Source organism: Leucopleurus acutus, assembly GCF_964270905.1.
Source record: "Leucopleurus acutus genome assembly, chromosome: 3".
Lineage (NCBI taxonomy): Eukaryota > Metazoa > Chordata > Mammalia > Artiodactyla > Delphinidae > Leucopleurus > Leucopleurus acutus.
In genome coordinates this window covers 1,748,950-1,770,264 of record NC_139145.1, presented here as the reverse complement: position 1 = coordinate 1,770,264, position 21,315 = coordinate 1,748,950, and the positions used below count along the sequence as shown (strand labels likewise).

At 63.7% G+C, this 21,315-nt stretch overlaps 1 protein-coding gene across 1 annotated transcript; it reads right to left on the bottom strand.

Annotated features, from left to right (window-relative positions):
* Positions 1-370: 370 nt before the first annotated feature.
* Positions 371-12,194, bottom strand: MKNK2 (MAPK interacting serine/threonine kinase 2). Its single transcript, XM_082835200.1, has 14 exons — positions 12,062-12,194; positions 11,785-11,919; positions 8,152-8,239; positions 7,953-8,054; positions 7,775-7,872; positions 5,615-5,694; positions 5,220-5,293; positions 4,869-4,973; positions 4,672-4,727; positions 4,487-4,582; positions 3,831-4,025; positions 2,898-3,062; positions 2,135-2,178; positions 371-1,792 (listed from the first exon to the last, which is right to left on the bottom strand). The coding sequence occupies exons 2-14, from the start codon at positions 11,833-11,835 to the stop codon at positions 1,555-1,557; spliced, it is 1,392 nt and encodes a 463-aa protein (XP_082691326.1). The 5' UTR covers positions 11,836-11,919; positions 12,062-12,194; the 3' UTR covers positions 371-1,554.
* Positions 12,195-21,315: the final 9,121 nt, after the last annotated feature.

Here is a 21,315-nt window from a genome sequence, read left to right as displayed (position 1 = left end):
TTGTGACAGGGGTGGGGGAGGAAGTGGCTGTCCCACCTTTGAGGAAAAAAAAAAAAAAAGCTGCTCACACTCAGCTTTCCGGAGTAAAATGGCCATGGCGCCTGCAGCGGGCGAGAGTCCATTTGTTTCTTTTTTACAAAAAGGCAGAATCCTCGGTTGCAAAACGTGGAATCACTGATGGGCGAGAAATGATGGGGGGTGGCCTCCCCACCCCCGGAGTCTTTGGAAAGGCCAGTCCACAGATCGGCGGGCAGGCGGGACGGGGCGGTGGCCCCCCACCAGCCACCAAGGACGGCGACAATCTCCGAGACTCGGGGGACCGCAGAGACGGCACTCGAGCCCCCCACGCCTCGAGGCCCGCCCCCCCCCCCCCCACATTCAAGTATTCGTCAAGAACAGGGAAGGGAAGTCAGCTGATGTTCTGGAAAACTAACGAGACAGGACGAACAGCTAGGAGCCGGAGGGCGGTCTGGGCGACTGCCCGCGCCCCCAACCCCGGCAGAAGCCCGTGTGCACGTGGAAAAGGAAGCCTGTGAATTGCATAGAGTCTCCCACCCGAGGACGAAGGGCATCAGAGTCTCCCCAGCCCGGCGGGTCACGCGACGTCTGACTCAGGCGCGGGCGGAAGGGGCGCGGCAGCTGCGGCCTTTTCCTGAAGGTGGGCGGAACAGAGACGCCGCCCTGGGGGGGGTCCCGCGAGACCCCGGGGACGGGGCTGAGAGAGCTTCCACGCCAGACCCGAGGGGCGGCCGGGCAGGACGTGGCCGTGGTCAGACTGAGCCCTGAGAAGGGGCACTCGGGTGCCCGGGTCGGGGGTCCGCGGGACCCCCACTTCGGCTGACGGGGGCCTGTCCGGCTCCTCGCGCTTCCTCTGGCGCCCCCATTCGCGGGTGGGCACTCCCCAGTGGAGAGACCAGGGGAGGGGCCCCGGGCAGCCGCAGCTTAAGGTCAAGGTTCGAGGGAGCCCCGATTGTCAGTCGGCGGGGGCTCCAGCGGGCGGCGCCACCCCGCCTGCCCCCAGGCCCCGCCCTTTGACAGGGGAGACGTGAGAAGCCTCCGGCCCGTCCGGGTGTCTGAGGGGAGGGAAGGAGCTACCGTCTCGTCGAGGGGAGGTGGGTGGGGGTCGACCCGTCCCTGAAAACACTGTGAGGGCCGGGGAGGGGGGCGGCGAGGTCCCGCCGGCTCGGGGAGACGCCACGCCCTCCTCTCCTGAGTCACGCGGGCGGCGGGGAGCGGCCTTCACAGTACCCGGCGCATCCCGGGCCGGGGCGGCGGGAGGGCCCCACCCAGCCACAGGCCCTCCGCTCTCCTCCCCGAGCGCCTGCTCTGCGTTTAACACCATTGAAAGGGAAAAAAAAACAAAACAAAAGGAGGGGAACAGGAAAAAAAACCCAACAGCAGAAACCTTATATAAAAAGACCCCCGAGCTGAGCTTAGCGCCTCGGAATCCAGCCGGGGGAGGGCAGCCCGCTGGTCACCCGCGGGCAATAGCTTAAAAAAATCTTTAGACTTGACGGGGTGAGGGGCGGCCTATGTACAAAGGGAAGGAGAGGATCACGCGTGGTCTCCCACCAGGACCACGGGGGCCGCGGACAGGCTGGCTCGCTGCCGCCGCTGGGCCAACTTGGACTGGGAGGGCGGGGACAGCTGCAAGCAGCGTGAGGTAGCTCGGATGACCACGGGCTGCTCCTGCCCCGCCTCCTCGGCCGCGTCCTCCTCGCGCTGGGCCAGCTGCCGGTTCATGGCAATGGCCTCGGCCGCGAACGACGTGAGGTCTTTGGCGCAGCTGTTCCTGGGGACAGGGTGGGGGGTCAGCAAGGAGGGGGAGGTAGCCGCCGGCCCGTCCCCCCTGCTTCCCTCGGGACCCCCGGGGTCTGTGCAGTGCCCTGGGGGAGGGGCTGCACGCCCCAGGAAGCCCCAGACGCCGCAGGGGGCGGGAGGGGCCGGCGGACTGGAATTCGCGGTGGGGTCACAAACTCATCACCCGGTACAAGGACACCCAAGCGCTTGGACGGCTTCCCCTGCCAAGACTGAAAGAGGATCGTGTAGTCTTCTTTAAACATCTTAACATTTAGCGCCCCCTCCTGGAACCGGGGCTCCCCGCTCGGAGCCTGAGATCCCACACGGGCCTCACCTCTGCAGGACCATGGGCGTGGGCAGGGTGTTCTCCGGGGCGCACTGCAAGGAGACAGGAGAGGTGAGGCTGGAGAGCAGAGCCCGCCCGCCTCGGGGCGCCCAGCTGGCTGCGACAGCACCGGGGGTTAAGGCGGTGCACCTGCCCGGGAACCGAGCCAGGCTGGGGGGAGGGGCGCGGCCCGAGCCGGGCGAGCGTGGTGGACATTGCCAGACCGCGTGATGGGCGGGGCCTGCCTCTCACCAAAGCTGCCCCAGTTCCCAGCAGGGGTTGGGAGCCCGCTCCAACAGCCCATCTGCCTTGACAGTGGGGCCCCAGTCTTTGCTCCCCACAGTGCCAACTTGTATTTTTGTTAAGCCCCCTGCCCTGTTGGCCTAGGCATCTGCCCCGCCAGGACAACAACTGGGCAGAAGAAACAGCAAGCTCTTCTCAGCTTGGTGGGGACAGAGCCTTGGACGGGGGGTGGCAGGCCCCCGCCTGCCACCTGGCTGCCCTCAGCTTGACACTCTGTTTCAGGTGAGAAGAGGCCCCTGCGCCTCCAGGACACAGGGCCTGGTGACTCACTGAGAAGCAGCTCCTGCAGTCCCAACTCAACCTGGCCAGCAGGCAGTGGGGGCCTCCCTGCTGCGCCCTTGCCCGCTCTGGGGGGTCTCGATGCTGAGCCGCCTAGGGCTGTTGTACCCTTGTGCTCTGAGTCACCCCAGCCCAGTGGCAGAGGCTGGAGGCCAGCCGCCCCCCAGGCCTCCCTGGTGCTCCCACTCACCCCCTGCACCCAGGGGTGCTGCAGGACTTGGGCAGCACTCAGCCTCTGCTTGGCGTCACGGACGAGGAGCTTGGAGATGAGGTCTTTGGCAGCAAAGGAAATGTGGGCCCAGTCCTTCTCCGGAAACTCGTACTTGCCCTCCTGGATGCTCTCAAACAGCATGTTCTGGAGGGAACATGGAAGGTGGGGTGAGCTGCAGCCAGCAAGGGCTGAGGCCACGTCGCAGACGCTTGGCAGGCCTGGACCCAGAGGAGCACCGATGAGTGACAAGTTCTGTCAGGGCCCCCAGCCTCCACCAGCTGCATGTGACCTGGGCCCAGGGTTAGGGTCAGGGAAAGTGCCCTGAGCTCAGCTGGCAAGGCCAGGGGATCTGGCAGGCCAAGGAGGGCAGGGACCCACCCAACTGGGCGTGGCTGGGAGGCTGGGCCAGAGAGTGGACTCGGGGAGGCACTTGGTGGGCTCTGCTCAAGTGGGGCCCGATTTACTGAAGGGTGGCTCTGGACGGCCAGGCTCTGGGGGGATCAGGCCATGAAACCTGAGCCTCACATGGTGGGTAGAAGGCTGGAACCTGGCCACCTCAAACCATAGGCCTCGCCCCACCTCAGCTTCCTGACCCCTGACTGCTTTCTCCTGTTGGGCTGGGGAACCCAACAAGCCTCTAGAAACCCAGAAAGGTCAGGCCGGCAGTGGCCTGTGGATGTTGTCAGTGGTTGGAGGCCAGGCCCTTAGGGGTGCTCAGGGGGGTTCACAGGCCAGCTCCTCCAGGGTGGGGGGTAGGTGTGTGCATGGACCAGGCCTTGGGGTGCACTGGGCAGGCAGGGGTGAGAGTGCACGTGTGTGTGTGTGTGTGTGTGTGTGTGTGTGTGTGTGTATGCCGAGGCAGGCCAGACGCGGTGCTCGGGGGAGGGGTGCACGGCAGGACCCCACTCGCACCTGGCAGGCCGGGCAGGCCTCGCCGCGGTCCCAGCCGCAGTCGCTGCCGCAGTGGCCCACGAAGGGCGGGTAGCCGCTGAGCAGGATGTAAAGGATGACGCCCAGGCTCCAGAGGTCGCAGCGCTTGTCATAGATGCTTGCCTCCTCGCTGAAGGCCTCCACCACCTCCGGGGCCATGTACTCGGCGGAGCCGCACTGCGGGCGGGAGCGGGGGCGTCAGGGCCCGCGGAGGGGGGATGGGGGGGCGCCCCGACAGGGACTTCACGGAGCCCAAAGCCAGACAGCCCTGACCGACCAATCACAGGTTGCTGAGGGAGCCAGCCCCGCCTTCGCCCTGCCGGCCAATCACAGGCTGCTGAGGGATTCGGCCACGCCCCCAACCCCCCCCCGCCCAATCAACAGGTGCCGGGAGCCCGCCCAGCCTCACCGCGCCCGACCACGGCCCCGCCCAGCCGCTCTGCCCGGCCAATCAGCGGCTGTTGCTAAGCGGAAGCCAGAGTTCCGAGGCCCGAGCCGCCAAGCGGGCTCCGCACCTCGAGGTTATGCAACTGTAGCCTGGCACCGGATTCGGGGGCCATTCCCGCCCTTTCCGCCCCTGCCAGCTACCCCTCCCCCCCGCACCCCACTCGGTGCGCCCCGACCCCGCAGGCCCTCACCGGGGTGAGCAGCTCCGGGGTGGAGATGGGGGAGCAGTCCCCGTTGAGTTTGATGCCACTGCCCAGATCAAAGTCACAGATCTTCACGGGGGACACCTGGGCAGGGTCAGAAGGGGCTGTGAGGGTGGCGTCCCGACCCTGGGGGCCCTGGCCCGCAGGAAAGGCCACCCCCCGGTGCCCCTCACCTGGTTGGGGTGCTCACAGAGGATGTTTTCCGGCTTTAGGTCCCTGTGGGCGATGCCTGCAGGAAGAACCAAGAACCACGAGGGCGGGTCAGGGGTCCGTGGGTGGGTGGACACATCTTCCAGGAGTCCTGGGCAGGTGGGCTGGGCGCAAGGCTAGACACCCAGGGACCCCTGGGGCAGGCAGAGTGGCCACTCACCTTTGTTGTGCAGGAAGTCCAGGGCGCTGGCCACATCCTGCACCACCACGCTGGCCTCCAGTTCGTTAAAGTGCCGCCGCTTGTGTATGTGGCTCAGGATGGAGCCTGGGCCAGGCCATGGAGCAGAACACACAGGGGTCACCTCCACTGCCCAACGGCCAGCACCCACCCCACCCTGGCAGGGAAGCCCCCACTCCGGCCTCCTCGGGTCCAGAGTCCTCCAACCTGAGCTGGCATGTGGACCCCACAGGCCCCTCTGATGCGCAGGCCCCCCTTGAAAGGTTCTCCCTGGTGGCCCTAAACCCCCGGCCCATTAAGATCAGATGGAAAAGCCTGCCAGGCCCCACGTACCGCCCCGCATCTTCTCAAACACCAGGTAGAAACGGTCGTCTTCCTCAAAGAACTCAATCAGCTCTAGAACGTTCCTGGGGTGGGGGCAGGGAGGTGGGGGAGGAGTGAGGCTTCCTCAGGCCTGTGGGCAGCCACAGAACTGCCCAGCAGGGGCCCGCCTTCTCCACCCCACCTACCCACAGGAAGGCTGCGCCCGGGGCCACAGGCCTGCTTCCGCCTTGCCCACCTCGGACTGTCAGCCTGCCTGCCACTGGGCCCACCCACAATGCCCAGCACAGGGCCTGGCACATTGTGGGTGCTCACTAAGTGCTTGCTGAGGGTGATGAGGCACTCGGGCCCATTCAGCCACTGAAAGATGGCTCGGGGCCCAGTGTTGTGAGGGTAGGTCACATTACCTGTGTCCCTGGCACTGATACAACATCTCCACCTCCCGGAAAACCCTACTCCGAATGTGGCCCGGCTGCTTCTCAATGATCTGAAATGTCAGCGGGGGGAGGACACACACACAGACACCAACTGGGTCAGCCAGACCCCCTACAGCCTGAGACCCGCCCCCCCTCCCCTGCCAGAAACTTCCCCTGTCAGAAACTTCTCCTGTGTCACGCGTGAAGCTCGTCAGAGCTTAGATTTTGAAGTTCTGGAAAGCGGAGCTATCCTATGGGGGCCCAGAATTTACTGGAAGTCAATACTGTGGTGTCAGAACAAACTGGGGGCAATGTGTTTCCCCAGAGGCATCACAGGAGGGGCGAGCAGGACAGGAGCCGGTAGCTCTCCGCCCCTGACTGCCACAAGCCTTGGGGTGTATTTGGGGCCTGAAGCCCCTGCAAGATACTCCTTCAGGGCAGCAGGTTCCTTAGCCTAACGGCCTGCTCTCCCTGACCAGGAGACTGGGGGCCACTGTGCTGGCTCACACACCACCCAGGGGACTGGAGGGGCCTAGGGGCGCCTGGCTGCCAGCCAAGACATCCCATTTGCCTGGGAACCAGTCTGGACAGATGCCCCAGCCCCGTAAGCCCAAGTCTGTTTCAGGCCAGGTCAGTGGGCACAGCCGACCAGGACCCCAGAGCCTCAGGAAACCAGCCCACGCCTCTGCGCCCACCCCCCTCTGGCACCCAGGAGCTCTAAGGACGGGAGGGTTCTGGGCCCACCGCCTGGGGTGAGCCGCTTCGCTCCCAGAGAGGGGAGGTGAAAAAGCGTGTGCCAAAAAAAAAAAAGAAGTGCGTGCCAGCTCTTTCCCAGCAAAGCCAGGCCGCACACACCTCCTGGGAACCTCTTCCCAGGTTGGACCTAGGGCCCCCTCTCACTAGGTGGGTGGGCGGCCTGGGTCACCACTGTGCCCGGGGCTCCCGGCCCACCAGCAGCCTGGGGGAGGGGACGTGGTGTGCTCCACTGGCCAGGCTCCAGCAGCAGGCGGGCACGCACATCCACTGGTCATTGGGGCTCGGCCACCACCCTAAGCACTGTCTGACCTGTCTAGTGACAAATACACCTGCCCCACAGAGGGGTAGAACCACCAGATTCCAGGGCTCCTTGAGATAATGCCAGCAGCCGTGCCCTGGAGTTACCTGAACCTCATTCCATCCCTTGGGAATGTGGCTAGGGCCCCCCACTCCACGGAGGAGACAGCGGTCCCTCTTGAGAGGGGACGGCCTTCTGAGGGGTCACACACGGTACAACTAACCCAACCCTCTGAGCCTTGGTTTCCCTGTCCGTCAGAGTGACAGAAGCCAGGCTGCCCAGCAGGGGCCTTAGGAAGGAGGACACTGACCGTGCAGAATGTGCTTGATGCCTGCTAGGTGTGCAGTCCTATGGCACCATCACCACCCAACCCGGTCGCTCCCAGGGGGTGGGGACCACAGCCACCATGGTCACCACGCTTCCACCAGGGCCTGAGGCTTCCGGGCCAGCCCGCTTGCCACTGTGCACCTGGCCCTCCTTCCTGGGCAGCCAGCCTCCCGTTACCCCACCCAGCCCAGATGCAGGGTCACGAGGGAAGCCTGGAAGGCTTTTTGGAACGCAGGGTCTGACGCCCAGCCAGGCAACGCAGGCTGCGCAGGCGCACACTGGGTCAGAGGCGGCCCAGGGCTTGCAGGAGGCTCTTGCAGGCCTTCCCTGGTCTCCCCTGATGCCCAGCTCCCCCAGGGCCCCGAATAGGGCATTGCCTTTCAATGTTTGTAACCAGTACAGGGAAGCACTCGTCATCCCTGGGGACAGGGGCCTGGCCCGAGTGACCCAGCAGGTGAGCATCAGCTCTGACTGAAGCCCCCAGTTCTCGGCGGTCCCTCTGGCACCAGGTCCTTGGCCACCTGTGCAGCGGGGCCACCCCTTGTCACTTCTCACCCGGACTTGGGGGCTCAGCCCAGGCTGACCTGGATTCCCAGGTGTGGCCTGAGTCACCAGCCTTGAGGCCATTTTTAGACACTGGTTTTCCCCGCCTGCCAGTCCGGCAGCTCAAATGCCAGCTCCCCTCCTTCTGCCACCCCTGGAGGGTGCCAGATCCCAGGCACGGCTGGGGAGGGGCGAGGGGGCCGCCCAGGTGCTGGGGCCTGTCTCACCTTGACGGCATACTCCTGGCTGGTGATGAGGTTGACGCAGGTCTGCACACGGGCGTGGGCACCCTCCCCAAGCACGTCCTCCTGCAGCTGGTAGACGTCTGTGGAGCAGGGGGCCGGTGAGAGCCACCCTGGGACGGCCCATCTCCCCGACGCCGCTGCCCCCGCCGGCCCCACTCACCTTCGAACCTGCCCGAAAAGCTGTCGGTGGCCCGGCACCTCTTCTTCTTCTTGCTCCTTTTCTTGGCATCGGGGATGTCGATGGGCTGGCTTGCAGGCATATCTGTGCAGGGGGAGCTGGAGGTGAGGCCCGCCTGGCTCAGGAGGTGGCCCAGCCCTCCGCCACCGCCAGAGGCTCGCCCTCCCCTCCAGCCCCTCACCAGGGCGGGCCGGGCACTCCAGGACGAAGTCAGGCTCCCCGTGGTGGGCCTGGTCTAGGGAGAAGGCCAGTTCGAAAGGATTCTGCCCCTGCAGGAGAGGAGAGGACAGAGCTCAGGCCCCAGCCCTGCGGGGCAGCTGCACCCAGAATGCCCCAGTCTCCACGTCCGCACGCTGCGGAGCAGAAAGCCTGGCTCTGCCTGACCACAAGGAAATGGACCTTTCACCCCCAGCCCAGGGCCCTCGGGGCCTCTGGGGAGGGGGTGTGGTATGGGAAGAGGCCAGACGCAGGCAGGGGAGGGGGTGCCGCCTCCCAGGCCAGGCCTGAGTCGCCGTGGGGCACCAGGCCACGTTTTGAGCCTCGGTTTGCTCACCTGCAGGATGGGGCCAGCACCACAGCATGGCTGACCACCCGCGCCCCTGCCGCGCCCCGGGCGCAGGGATCAAAGGCGCAGGGCAGCCAGTGGGAGGGAGTGAGTCAGCGGCTTCCCGGAGCGGGGCTCCCAGCCAGGCGGCCCTGCCTGCTTTCCCATGGCTTCCTGGTCTCAAGTCTCCCCTCTGTGTAATGGGGCACCACTGCCCTCCTTGCCTCTCACTGTCCGCTCATCCCCACTGCACCTCCCGGCCCGAGACGATTCCCGCCACCACACCTCTGCTCCTGATGCGCCCACAATGTGCCCCGTCCCCCAGCTCTGCGCCTCTCTCCTGGTCCGACCCCCTCGCTCATCTGCTTCCAGCTCCGCACCGCAGGGACCCGGCTCCGGGGTATCACGGGAAAGGCACCTGCGGTCTCCCGCGTGAGCACCGGGCCGCTCCCTCGCCCGGCCACAGCTGCACTGTCCCGTGTACCCTCAGACACACCAGGATGGAGCCCCTCACAGGCCGCGGTGTCCAGCTAAGGAAACAGCCCTTGAGCAGGAAGGGGCCTGCTCAAGGTCACCTGACAGCCCCCGGGACTGGGGCGGGGTGCGTGGGATCCTAACAAGGGAACGAAGGCAGCTGGGGTTCCTCCAGTTTCTGCGGATCCAGCGTGAGGACTGGCAGCCCCCGGCAACGCACGAGGCTGAGGCTTTAAGGCTGAGGCTCTGAGGCCCCACCGTGTTTCTCTAGGAGTTACTTTCATTTAGCTCCCCAAATCCTGGGGGTCCAGGTGGCCAGGGCTTCAGGTGGGCGTGGGGGCCCTGTACAAACAGCAGTGGCTCCAGCTCTGATGCTGGAGGACCTGGGTCAAGTCACTGCCTCTCTCTGGGCCTTGGGACAAGGGGAAGCAGGTCTCCAGCAGGAGGGCCATCTGGCAGAGAAGGAACTCCGGGAGAGCCCCAGGGAGATACCCAGGGGCCTAACAGCAGAAGGGGCCAGGCCAGATTCCTGCAGACGGGAGGCCCGGAAGCCAGTCCTGCAGCACAGGGGCAGACAGAGGTCACAGGGAGAGGCTGAAAAACAGGCGTGGGCCCTCCCGGCCTCGCCACCCACCCGCCCTGCAGATAGTTGCTAGGAGGCCCAGCGGGCGGGGGAGGGGAGGAAGGCGGTGCTCCAGCCTGTCGGCGCAGGATCGTCCACCAGCACCTGCCTCTGCCGGCCCAGGGGTCCGGCACCCCCGGGGAGCCAGGCACACGGCTGTGCCAGTACCAGCCGTCAGCGCTCTGAGAAGGCTCAGTCCAGGGGCGTCTGGAGGCGCCAGTTGACGCCCTCCTCCCAGAAGGAGGGGCCCCAGGGTGGCAACGTGGGGGTGATCAGGAGGGAGGGTGGACGTGAGGCTCAGGGCCAGCGGCGGCCCTCACCAGCTACTTCATCTCGGCCTAGTGACCTCAGCTTCGAGCCTGACCAGCACCCAGGGGTGACTCGAAAGGACCACGTAAGGGCATGAGGACCTCAGGGGGCCTGTCACCGACCCCACACCCCTGTGCCAGCCTCCAATGCAAAGAGCTGGACCCTGGAGAGAAGGGGCGGCCAAGCCACCAAGGTGAAGGGACACTAGCCATGCCAGCTCCTGTGTCCCTGTCACCACGTGCGGGGGGTGCTAAGACAAATGCCCACGCTGTCCAAGGCTCCACTCTCCCATGTGGAAATGGGGAAAAATACATCAGAGACACCTGGCAGACGCTGCTGCCAGGCTGAGGCGAGGGAGGTGGCTGCGGCCCGAGGAAGCTTGGGGTGCAGCGGGAGGAGACACGTAGCGAGGCCGGCCTCTGGCCACCAGGAGGGCCACCTCAGAGCCAGCACTCCCGGCCCAGTGTCCCTCCAACTCCCTCAGGACTCCCACATTCCCACCTCAGCGCTGGGCTCTCGCACGGCCTGCAGAGGCCAACCCATAGTACCAGGCAGTGTTGCCAGGCCAGGCCCAGGGCTGGCTGTGGGCCTCCAGTCAGCAGGCCTTGGCAGGAGGTGGCTGGAACCATCCAGAAAGTTCGATTTTGCTTTGGCCACTGTGCTGGCCCCACGCGCTGACCCCATCTCGGCTCCCACCCAGCCCCCAGAGGGGACAGACCACCACCAGTGACGTCTCAAGTCCACCCTGCTCCCGCCCTGCCCTGAACACTTGGACGTGCCAAGGCTGTGGCTGCCCTGGGGGGAGAAGCCAGAATGACAGGCGTGTGGGCAGGGGTGGGGCGCTGGCCCAGGACGCTGGCTGGACGGGCCTGGGAATTTTAACCCAAACAGTCTCAGCTCGCTCCTCCCACCCTGGTGTGCAGTTCGCCTGTAGGCGCGCGCGTACTCACACACTCACACATGCACATACACCCAGGTCTTGCCTTCTCTAGAGGGCAACAGGTTCTTGCCCAAGAAGGCCCAGGGAAGCCATTACATAACGCGGCCAGCGGGGTGGGGTGGCCGCTGACATCACTGTGTCCCCTGGGCCAGGCCCTGTGGGGTCCCTGCCTAGCACCTGCCTGCCCCCCGCCAGGCTCGCTCATCTGAGACTAGAACTGCGGCGGCCCCATGCCACAGCCGTGGGGCCCGCCGCAGAAACTTCCTGCTCCGACAGGAAGTAGCCTTGGGCCTGGGGTGTCTGGGAGGTGCTGGGCTGGAAGGGCATCCAGTCCACTGCCCCATTCTGCAGACCACCCAGGAGTGTGTAGGGGAGGCCTGCAGCCCTGCCTGGGGTTCCAGAAGGAAGGGCCCCGCAGACCCCCGCAGGCCCCATGACGGAGGGGACCGGACTGTGGCCTGCTGACAGTCCCCAGCAGTGCACACTCGGCTGGGCTCTGCTGGGGACACACAGCCAGGGGCCCCCACGGGCAGGACGCCCCTCAGCCCTGCCCGGGGTTCCTGGAGGAAAGACCCCAGAGGCCCCAGGGCGCTAAGGACTGTGGCCTACTGAACTCCCCCCTGCTCACCATACCAGCACATGCCTGGCTCGGGTCGGCAGGGGACACATATGTAGGGGTCCCCAACCCGGTTTGGGGCTTCTAGAAGAAAGACCCGACAGGTCCCAGGGTGCTTGAGATTGGACTGTGGCCTGCTGACACCGCCCCCCACCCCCGACAATGCACACCAGGCTGGGGCAGCTCCAGGCGAAGGGTGGGGAGCTGGCACGAGCCCCGGTGGGTATCCTGGGGGGCGGGCTCCGCGTCCCGCCACCGGCCACTCGGGTGGTCCAGCCCGGGGCGGCCCCAAGACGACCCGGCCCTCACCTTGAAGGAACGGTGGAAGCCCTGAAGTTCGGCTGTTTTCTTCTGCACCATCTTCTGTCCGGGCCCCGCCAGCGGGGGAGGGGACGCGGGGCCCGGGGGGCGGCCCGTGGGCGGGGGGCGGCCGGTGAGGGGACCCTGTGGGCGGGAGCAGACAAAGGAGGGCGTTGAGTGGCCGCGGCCGGCGCGCCGGGAGCCCAGGCCAGGGCGGCGAGGCTCCGTGGGGCCCGCTCTCCGCGTCAGGGTCGGGGTCGGGCCGGGGTCGCTGGGCCACACTCACCGGGGTCGGGCTCGGGCCGGGGCCGCAGTGCCGCCGCCCGAGACGCGCAGCCCGGAGCCCGCTGCGCGGACCGCGCGGGGAACAGCGCCGCCGCCGCCGCCGCCACCACCGCGGACTCCTCCGCTAAGGCTGCCACCGCCGAGAGGAGCCGGGCGGGCCGCGTCGCCGCCACTTTTATAGGCCAGGCTCGCCACACCCCCCCCCCAGCCCCCGCCCCCGCCCCGACGCAGACCCCGCCCCTCATGGCTCCGCCCATGCACGCACGGCGGGGGCGGGACTGGAAGGCCGCTCTGGCGGCGGGGCGTGTCTGAGCGCCTGCGCCGTGTGGTGCGCGGGGTTCGGGGGGCGGGACCCGGGAAGGGTCCTGGCGGGCGTGGGCAGGGTTGCCGGAGGCTCCGGGAGGCCCGCAGGACCCTGACACTGAGCCCAAGCCCGGCCCTGACCTCTGGCAACAACCGCAGTCTGTCGGCCGGGGCCTAGAATACACTGACTCCTTTGGGCGACACCCCTGCTCTAGAACCTGCCATGGCTCCCTCTTGCATCTCTGTTCTAGGATCTGCCGTGGCTCTCTTTTTGGGTTTCCCGATCCTGGCCCCAGCTGTCGTGCAGGCGCACCCAAACAGGCTTATAGGCCCAGCTGCCTCCCCAGGTTGCTTCCCAAGAGTTCACGTGATTGTTGGCTGGGAAAGGGGACCACATTAGGGGGTGGGGACAGACCTGTGAAGGACTGTCCTCCCGTCCTGCAAAGGAGTGCTTCGCCTGCCTGATGGAGAGAAAACCCAAGGGGTGGGGGCGACCAGGACGGGAGGCAAAACACAACCCCATTTTGGCTGGGGCCCCTGACCCAGGCTCTGAGAGAATCAGTCAGCTCTCTGTCCCCGCAGTCCAGTGGTGCATGGTCCTCAGACCCATGTCTGGACTCTTAGTATTACAGGCCTGCGGAGTGAACTGTCCTCCCTCTCCTCCAGGCCCCAGCCTGTCCTTTCAGAGGCTTCCCACCACCCACCCCCAACTGTCCCCCAACGAGGCCTGAGCTGGACCGTCCCCTTGCCTGTTAGGCTACCTCTATTTCTGTGCTGACCCCCAAGGCCACAGCTCAGGCCACAGGAGCTGTAAGACCTGACCTCAGCCAGCTCTGGGGTGTTTGGAGGGACCTGCAGGGAGCTCCCCGGCCAGCCCCCAGCCCTCCCCTGCCCCGTGCGTGTGCGTGTGTACGTGTGTGTGTGCGTGCGCGTGCGTGTGTGTGTGTGTGTGTCTGTAGACACACGTTGGCTCCAGGTGCTGGGGTAGGGCTGCTGGACTTGCCTGCCCAGGGGAAGCCTCAGGCTCCTTCCTCATCATCCCCACCCCCCTCCTTACTGGGCTGTCCCTCTGTCACCTGCAGGTCTTCATGTGCTTCTGGATGGCATGGGTGTGTACAGATGCCCCTCGCCAGAAGGCCAGCTCTGAGAAAGCCCAGATCCCCGCACTGCTGGTCCAGCACCCAGCACAGGGCCTGGCACACACACAGGAAGTGCTCACTGAATAGTGCTGAAAAGAAAGGATGTATTTAAGCATGTGTGAGTGCGTATGTGCATGTCTGTGTGCACGCGTATAGGGGTTGGGTAAGGTCTGAGCTTCCTGAGGCTGCTTCTGGAGCCCAGAAGTCTGAAATCAAGGTGTCATCAGCAAAGCCACACCCTCTCTGAAGGCTATAGGGGAGGATCCTTCCTACTTGTTCCAGCTTCTGGTGGTTGCTGGCAATCCCTGGTGCTCCTTGGCTCATGGCCTCATCACCTCAACTCTGCCTCATTGTCACGGGACCATCTTCTCTGTCTGTGTCTCTCCTCTCTCCTAAGGACACCAGTCATTGCATTAAGGCCACCCTAGGGACTTCTCTGGAGGTCCAGTGGTTAAGACTCCGTGCTTCCAGTGCAGGGGGCACAGGTTCAATCCCTGGTCAGGGAACTAAGATCCCACCTGATGCAACCAAAAAAAAAAAGGCCACCCTAATGTAGTACAACCTCATCTTAATTTGATCACACCTGCAAAGACCCTGTTTCCAAATGTCACATTCACAGGTTCTGGGTGTTGGGACGTGGACATATCTTTCTGAGGCACGCAGTTCAGATCAGACAGGAAGGGGACCCAATTTCTGGTGTGTGGCTGTGATACATCTATCTCCTGGTGCGGGTGTTTAGCTGTGTCCATCCTCATGTGTGTATCCATGGGGGTTGCCGGTCACGCTGACCTCAGGGAATAGAAATGAACTGAGGTCTTGCTTCAAGGCCATCTTCCTCGGTCCAGCCGAGCTCAGTTCCTGGGCAGCCTGATTTGGGAGTCAGGCTGGTGGGGGTAGATTTTTTTTCCCAAAGCCAGAAGCACCATCCAGCCCTGGGCGCTGCTCAGAGGAACTGCCTTACCCTCACGCAGCCTGGACAGATGGTCTCTTGCTGGGCCCAGTACCACAGGTTGGGAAACAGGAAGCTCAGAGATGGGAAGATGACCCCCGGGCCTTTGGGGTCCTTCCACCCAGCCCTGCTGACATCTGGGGCCTGGATCATTCTCTGTGAGGGGCCGTCCTGGGCACTGTGGGCTGTTGAGTGGCATGCCCACCCACTCAATGCCAGGAGCCCCCCCAGTCATGACGACCACAAATGCCTCCAGACACCGCCCAGCATCTCCTGGGGGGAGGATCACCCCCTAGGTAAGAGCCATTGCTTCTGCCCACTGGATGCACTGAGTCCTGCCATCCCCCCACCCCGTGTGTGAGGAGGGTGGCCACCAAGGGAGCACTTGTGTGAGTGCTGGGAGGGGTCCTGGTGCACACACGGGCTCTTCAACCAGGGTAGGGGCCATACGTGTGTGCACACACATGGGCTTCTGTGTTGGAAACACGAGTGCCTGCATGTGTGCGTGTATCCATGGGTGCATACAGGCATATGCATACAGTCGCCATACGTCCCCCCAGGAACAGGACAGGTTGGAGACTCACCCAAGCCCTCAGGAGGCACCTAAGCCCCCAGGGCTGAGAAGTGGGATTGGCCTTGGTGCGGGCCCCTGTGGGTGCCTGGGCTGTGGTAGCCAGGGCGAGGCAGCCAGGCCCAGCCCCAGCCCCGCCTGCACTAGGTGGGGGTAGGGTACTGCTAGTGGGAATGGGGGAGCGGAGGGACCTCTGTGCCTGGCCTGCTGGCTCTGGGGCCTCAGCCCTGTCCTGCCACAGGCCGGCTGCCAGACCCAGCCAATTCTGTCATCTTCCTTGACCTCATGTACAGGCCGAGCTCCCAGAGGTGCTGGGCGCCCAGGGGCTGGGAGGTAGCTGGGGGCCTGGCCACGCTGCCTACCTTACCTTGGGCCCCAGGAGTCTTGCCTGACACTGGGCGATTGAGCCAGAAAACCTGGGGCCCGGCCCCTCCTCCTCTTGCCAGCCAGTTTCTTCCATCCCTTCGGAGTGCATTCGGGGTTGGGGCAGTGACACAGTGAGGGGCAGGTCCAGCAGGGCGAAGGACGACACAGAGCAGTGGGCAGGACAGGCAGAATCCAGGGCAAGGATACTCCTGCCACCCAAAGGATAGCATGGGAGATGGCCAGCTGCAGAAGGGGGCTCAGGATTGCTCTGGGGGACTTGGAGTTGGCAGGCGCTGGCCTGATAAAGAAGGACAAGGCTTCTGCAGCAGTTGGAGCAATTCCCTGGCTCCAGGGCCTTCCCCTCCCCTACCCCAGCTTCCCCTGGGATACCCTAGGGGACCAGGAGGACAGGGGTGCTGGCCCCCATCTTCCACCCCAGTCATGGAGGGGACTTGGCAAGCCTTAGGCCAAAGGGGCAGAGAATCAGCTTTCTGAGAAGCCCCTCCCTTCTGCAAGGTGACTCTCTTCCTATGTTGTATATGGTCTCCCCCAAACCCCAGAGGAGACACCAGGCAGGACATGATGCTGAGCCCTAGGGCCTCTGCTTCCCCTTACCTCCTATGAGCCAGAAGGCAGGTTGGCTGGCTGGGTGGGGTCCATTCTGACCATCTTCCCCTGAGTCTCTTGGGCAGCCAGAGCCCTGGCATCCTGGGGCCTCAGTCGTGTAGAGTTCACCTCCTGGACAGCATCCAAGGGACCCCAGGACAGCTCAGGGCCTCGAAACCCAGCAGGTGGAGCCCCCAGATTTAGCAAATAAAAATATAGGACGCCAAGTTAAAGCTGAATTTCAAGGCTTCTCTGGTGGCGCAGTGCTTAAGAATCTGCCTGCCAATGCAGGGGACACGGGTTTGAGCCCTGGTCCGGGAAGATCCCACATGCCACGGAGCAACTAAGCCCGTGCGCCACAACTACTGAGCCCGTGCTGTGCAACACGAGAAGCCACCGCAATGAGAAGCCCGCGCAAGGCAACGAAGAGTAACCCCTGCTTGCCGCAACTAGAGAAAGGCTGCACGCAGCAACGGAGACCCAAAGCCGCCAAAAATAAATAAATAAAATAAAAAAAGATTATAAAAAAAAAGTTGAATTTCAAATAATGAATAACTTTTCAGTATAATTCCCAGGCATAAGTATATTCCATGCGTAAGTATATCCAAAACAATTATTCTTTGTTTATCTGAAATTCAGATTTAAATGGGTGTCCTCTAGTTTATCTGGCAAACTTACCAAGGGGTAATGGTGAGACCTTTGTCTCCCACCATTATTTATTTATTTATTTTTATTTTTGGCTGTGTTGGGTCTTTGTTGCCGCGCGTGGGCTTTCTCTAGTTGCGGGAAGTGGGGGCTACTCTTCTTTGCGGTGCACAGACTTCTCATTGCAGTGGCTTCTCTTGTTGTGGAGCACGGGCTCCAGGCACACGGGCTTCAGTAGTTGTGGCTCGCGGGCTCTAGAGCGCAGGCTGCAGGCGCATGGGCTTAGTCTCTCGGTGGCATGTGTGATCCTCCCGGACCAGGGCTCAAACCTGTGTCCCCTGAATTGGCAGGTGGATTCTTAACCACTGCGCCACCAGGGAAGTCCCTGTCTCCCAACATTAAAAAGAGGCACCTGTTTGGTGTGATTGTGTGTGAGTGTGAGCAGATCGGGGTGTGTGTATGTGTGTCTGTGCACATTTAGAGAGGCACTGAGCCTGTGTCTGTGTAGGGCAGACTGTGCACAGGTGGGAGTGGAGGTAAAGTCCGTGCTTGGGGCCAGTGCTGGGACCTCTGCAGTATCCTCATGAGCCCATGGCTTTGCGGGGGAGGGTTGGGGCCCTCCCTCCTCTGCTCAGGCACCTTAGGCTCAGAGCGGGCACAGGGCTGGCCCTAAAGCACTGAGAGGTTATGGAAGGAGCCAGATCCCAACGCAGCTTCTGAGCTAGGATCAGGGTGTCAGAATCAGGGTCAGGTCGGCACTCGGTGCTTGGGTGACTGTGAGCATAAGGGGAAGGTAGAGTTGGAATCCTGGGCTGGAGCCCAGCCTGGCCTGTGCCCCCTCTGCATGTTCCCACCTGTCTGGACCCCCAGAAATAGGAACCACCAGCTTCCGGTCTTATCAGGTCCCCAGATAAGTGAGGGTCATGGGCAGAGTCATCACTGGGCCCTTGCTGGGCTGGGGCCTCCGGCCGTGGGGCCCAGCAGCAGGAACATCTGATGCAAGTGGCTGTAAGTGTCCCTTCCTACTGGCTGACTCACAGCCCGCTCCATTCCAGTGGCTCAGCAGTCCTGGGGACGGAGCCAGGCCCGCTGTCCTCTGTGGGGGTGGGGAGAGGGCAGGGAGAAGGGAAAGCAGGGGCGGGTGTGGCCAGGAGCTCGGAGCTGGCCCGCCTGCCTGGCTGTGGGTGTCTGCAGCCGTGCGGCCCGCTCTGCTGAGATGGTGGCGGCTGTGTAGCCTCCCAGGGGTCAGTCACTGAAAGTCCCCAAGGGAGGGGTGGGGGTGGGGTCGGGGGCTGAGCAGTGCTGGCCCAACTGACGGCCAATGGCTGCCACTCTGCGACTGGGGACGGGGCGCTTGGCTTGTCATCCCGCTTTCCCTCCATGTCCAAGGCAGTGGACACCCGGGTGGCTCTCAGGGGAGCCAGGTCTCCCTCTCCCAGCTGACCTCTCCCCAACAGTGATCTGGGCGTCACGTACAAGAGCCCTTAGTTTTGAGGAGGGTGGGGGGCTTTCCCCGGAACCTGTGGATATGAAACCTTAATGTGGCAGAAGGAACTTTGCAGATGAGATTAAGGGCCGTGAGATGGGGGTGATCCTGGATTAGGAGTCGGGCAGTGTCATCCCAGGGTCCTTATAAGAGGGAGGCGGGAGGGTCAGAGGCAGAGAGAGACGGGAGAGGCGCGCTGCTGGCTGTGCGGATGCAGGAGGGGCCTTGAGTCAGGGATGCGGCGCCTCTAAAAGCTGGAAAAAGCGGGAACCGCTGCTCCCCTGGAGCCTCCGGACCAGCCCTGCCCACACCTGGATTCAACCCCGTGAGACCCGAGTCGGACTCCTGACCTCCAGGACTGTCAGAGATTAAATTTCTGTCATTTTGAGCCCCTAAATCTGTGGCAACTTGTTACAGCGGCCCTAGGAGTTTCATACAGGCACCAACACCCGCAGCGTCCCAGAGTTCCCATTTAGCAGATGGGCAAAATGAGGCAAGTCCAGCCAGGTCCGGAGGAGGCCAACCGACCCCGGCTTCCCGGCCAGGGCCCCTGATGGGGCTGGGGACAGGGGCGATGTGTTCAGTGGGCCTCGCAGCCTGGACTCCTGGGCCCGGTGTCTGCTGACCTGCCAAAGGCCCCAGAGGCCGCTGTGGCCGGAGGAGGGGGGTTCTGCCTGACCACGGAGCTGGCGCAGGGACCAGCCTCCAGGAATGTCCTCCCCCGGGGTCGGATTTGCTTGTGCTGCTAAATGCTCGAGCCGATCTGCTGCCTGGCGTGTGACCCGGCGCCTTTGAACCCTCCCCGCCCTCTGCAGCGAGACGCCAGCGGCGCCCAGCCCGTTCCCACGCCGTGACCCCCGCCAGGCATGCCCTCCCCGGGGCGCCTCCTCCTCATTCCAGTCGCGGGGACTCCCGGGGGGCCCATCGCCGGCTGCCCTGGGGTGGCCGTCGGTCTGGGGCGGCGGCGGGGGACGCCGTGGACTGCAGGACTGGGTGCCCTGGGGACCCGGGCTGCGGCGCCTGCGCTCTGGCTCTGGCGCGGGGCCCCTCTGCCCGCTACGGGACCGGTTGCCGGGCAACGCGTTTGCGTCACCGAAACCGGCTCTGGGCCCGGGCTCCCCTGGAGCGGGAGGCCGGGCCCTGGCGCTGGGCCAATAGAATTCTAGGGACTGAACGCGAAGGGCGTGGCCTCGGCCTGCCCACCGGCCAATGGGGTTGTTGTTGTCGAGGTCGCGCTAGGAGGGCCGCGCCCCTTTAAAGGGATCGCGCTCATCTCACCGCGTTGGGCTTGCCTACGGGTTCTGAGAGAAGAACACGGCGCGGGGTTAGGGGTCCGCGTGTCTCTCTGAGCCTCAGTTTCCCCAGGTGCGCATAGCAAGGGCACGAGGACTGTGCATCCAGAGCCCGCAGCTCCCCCAAGGGTCCCCCTGCATTTATGCAGTGCCAGTTTGCACCTGGACCCCATGCAGCGCCATCCCCCCGCCCCCCGCCCCCCCGCAGGATGTCCCTGGCCGCACGGCTTTAGGGCGATCGCGTCCCCAAGAAGACCATACTGCAGCTGGGGGGCCAGGTTTGTCCTCAGGCCTGGGCCCCTGCGCCAACCCCTCCTCCTCAAGGGCTAGGAAACATCCCTTACAAGGACCCCTTCTCCACCTGTAGGTCTGGGAGGTTGGTTCCCCTGTCCTCAGGTCTCAATGCCCCGGCACTATACCCACCCGCCCTCAGTTCCGACAGGGGAAGGCAAAAGGGGTTGGTGGTGAGGGTCTATTTCCCGTGGACTCTGGGGGGCAATGGCCACAGCTACGATGTCCCTCCACTCTGGATGGACCCTACTCTCTGCTGTCAGGTGGCCCATGTCAATGAAAGACAAATCAGGAGTAAGAAGTGACATTGGCTGATCCAGGGTGCAAAGATCAGCAGAAGTGACCCCTCCAAAAAACCATTCACCTGCACCCTCTGTGTCCCAAGACTGGAGTCCCCCCAGGGGTGGCCTGTGGTGCCTGGAGATGCCTGCGGCCTGGGTTTCTGCCAAGACTGGTCTCAAAGAACAGGGCTGGAATCTGGAGGGGTGACTGGGCCCAGAGATGTGGGGAGGAGGGGGACATTTAGCTGGGCAGGGTCCCTGGTCCATGTCAGGCTTTGGGATGTGGACTCAGCTCCCCCCTGGTGGCCCTCTTTCCTGTCCCTCCATCACCCCCGACCCCAGCACCCTGGACACCGCTAACCTGGGGTGTCCTGCTTTGATCCTTGTTCCCTGGTGATGTAAGATGTTAGCTTTAGAGGAAATTGGGTGGAGGGCATCCAGGACCTCGAAGTACAATTTTCGCAACCTTTCTGTAAGTCTAAAACTTGTTCAAAATAAAGTAAAATAATAAAGGAAGCACACCACTAGTGTTAAGTAATTTCTAAACATTTTTGTCGCCCCTGCCCATTGACCCATAAAAGATGACCAGCAGGTGCAGCATGGCCCTCCAAGGCATGAAGCTGGACACGTCCCAGAAGTGCCACAGCCTCCAGCTGTTCTGAAAGCAGGCTTTACTGCTTCCAGGCATGCTATGTCCTCGGAAGGCTGGCTTTGGTCTGCGGAGGGGAGGTCATAGGCACCCGGCCCCCCGAGGCCCTCCTGGTCAGCTGTCCATGTTCTCCACACTCTCCTGGGACCCCCAGCCAGGGGGAAGCTCACCCACGTGTCCAGGATTCTTTGGGGTTTACGGAGGTACCACTGGGGTGGGCTGTCTGTATCCAGGGGGGCCAGCATGCTGCGAGGATGAAAGAAGGGGCCACGAGCCAGGGATGTGGCGCCTCTGGAAGCTGGAAAAGGCTGGAACTGATGCTCCCCTGGAGCCTCTGGAGGAGCCAGCCCTGCCCACGCCTGGATTTTGACCTCCAGGACTGTGACATGATAAAGGTGTGTGGTGTTTTTTTTTTTTCTTGGCTGCGCCCGGAAGCTTCCAGGAATTTAGTTCCCGGACCAGGGATCGAGCCTGTGTCCCCTGCAGTGGAAGCGCGGAGTCTTAACCACGGGACCGCCAGGGAAGTCCCAAACACATGTGGTTTTAAGCCACTGAGTTTTGGTGATTCATCCTAGCAGCCACGAGAAGCCAACATGCCCTCACCCCGGGCTAACCCTAAGGGCTGAGCGTACTGCTGTGACAGACTGGCGTGGCTCTCGGGTGGTTTTGGGGGGCCT

What these genes read in the sequence shown, in the direction of transcription:
- MKNK2 (XM_082835200.1), bottom strand. Translation starts at nt 11,835, where the DNA reads ATGGTGCAGAAGAAAACAGCCGAACTTCAGGGCTTCCACCGTTCCTTC. An exon ending in TATCAGTGCCAGGGACACAG is followed by an intron (nt 5,294 to 5,614) that starts GTAATGTGACCT and finishes CCCCCACCCCAG; the next exon opens with GAACGTTCTAGAGCTGATTG. An exon ending in GTTTGAGAAGATGCGGGGCG is followed by an intron (nt 4,974 to 5,219) that starts GTACGTGGGGCC and finishes GGCCTGGCCCAG; the next exon opens with GCTCCATCCTGAGCCACATA.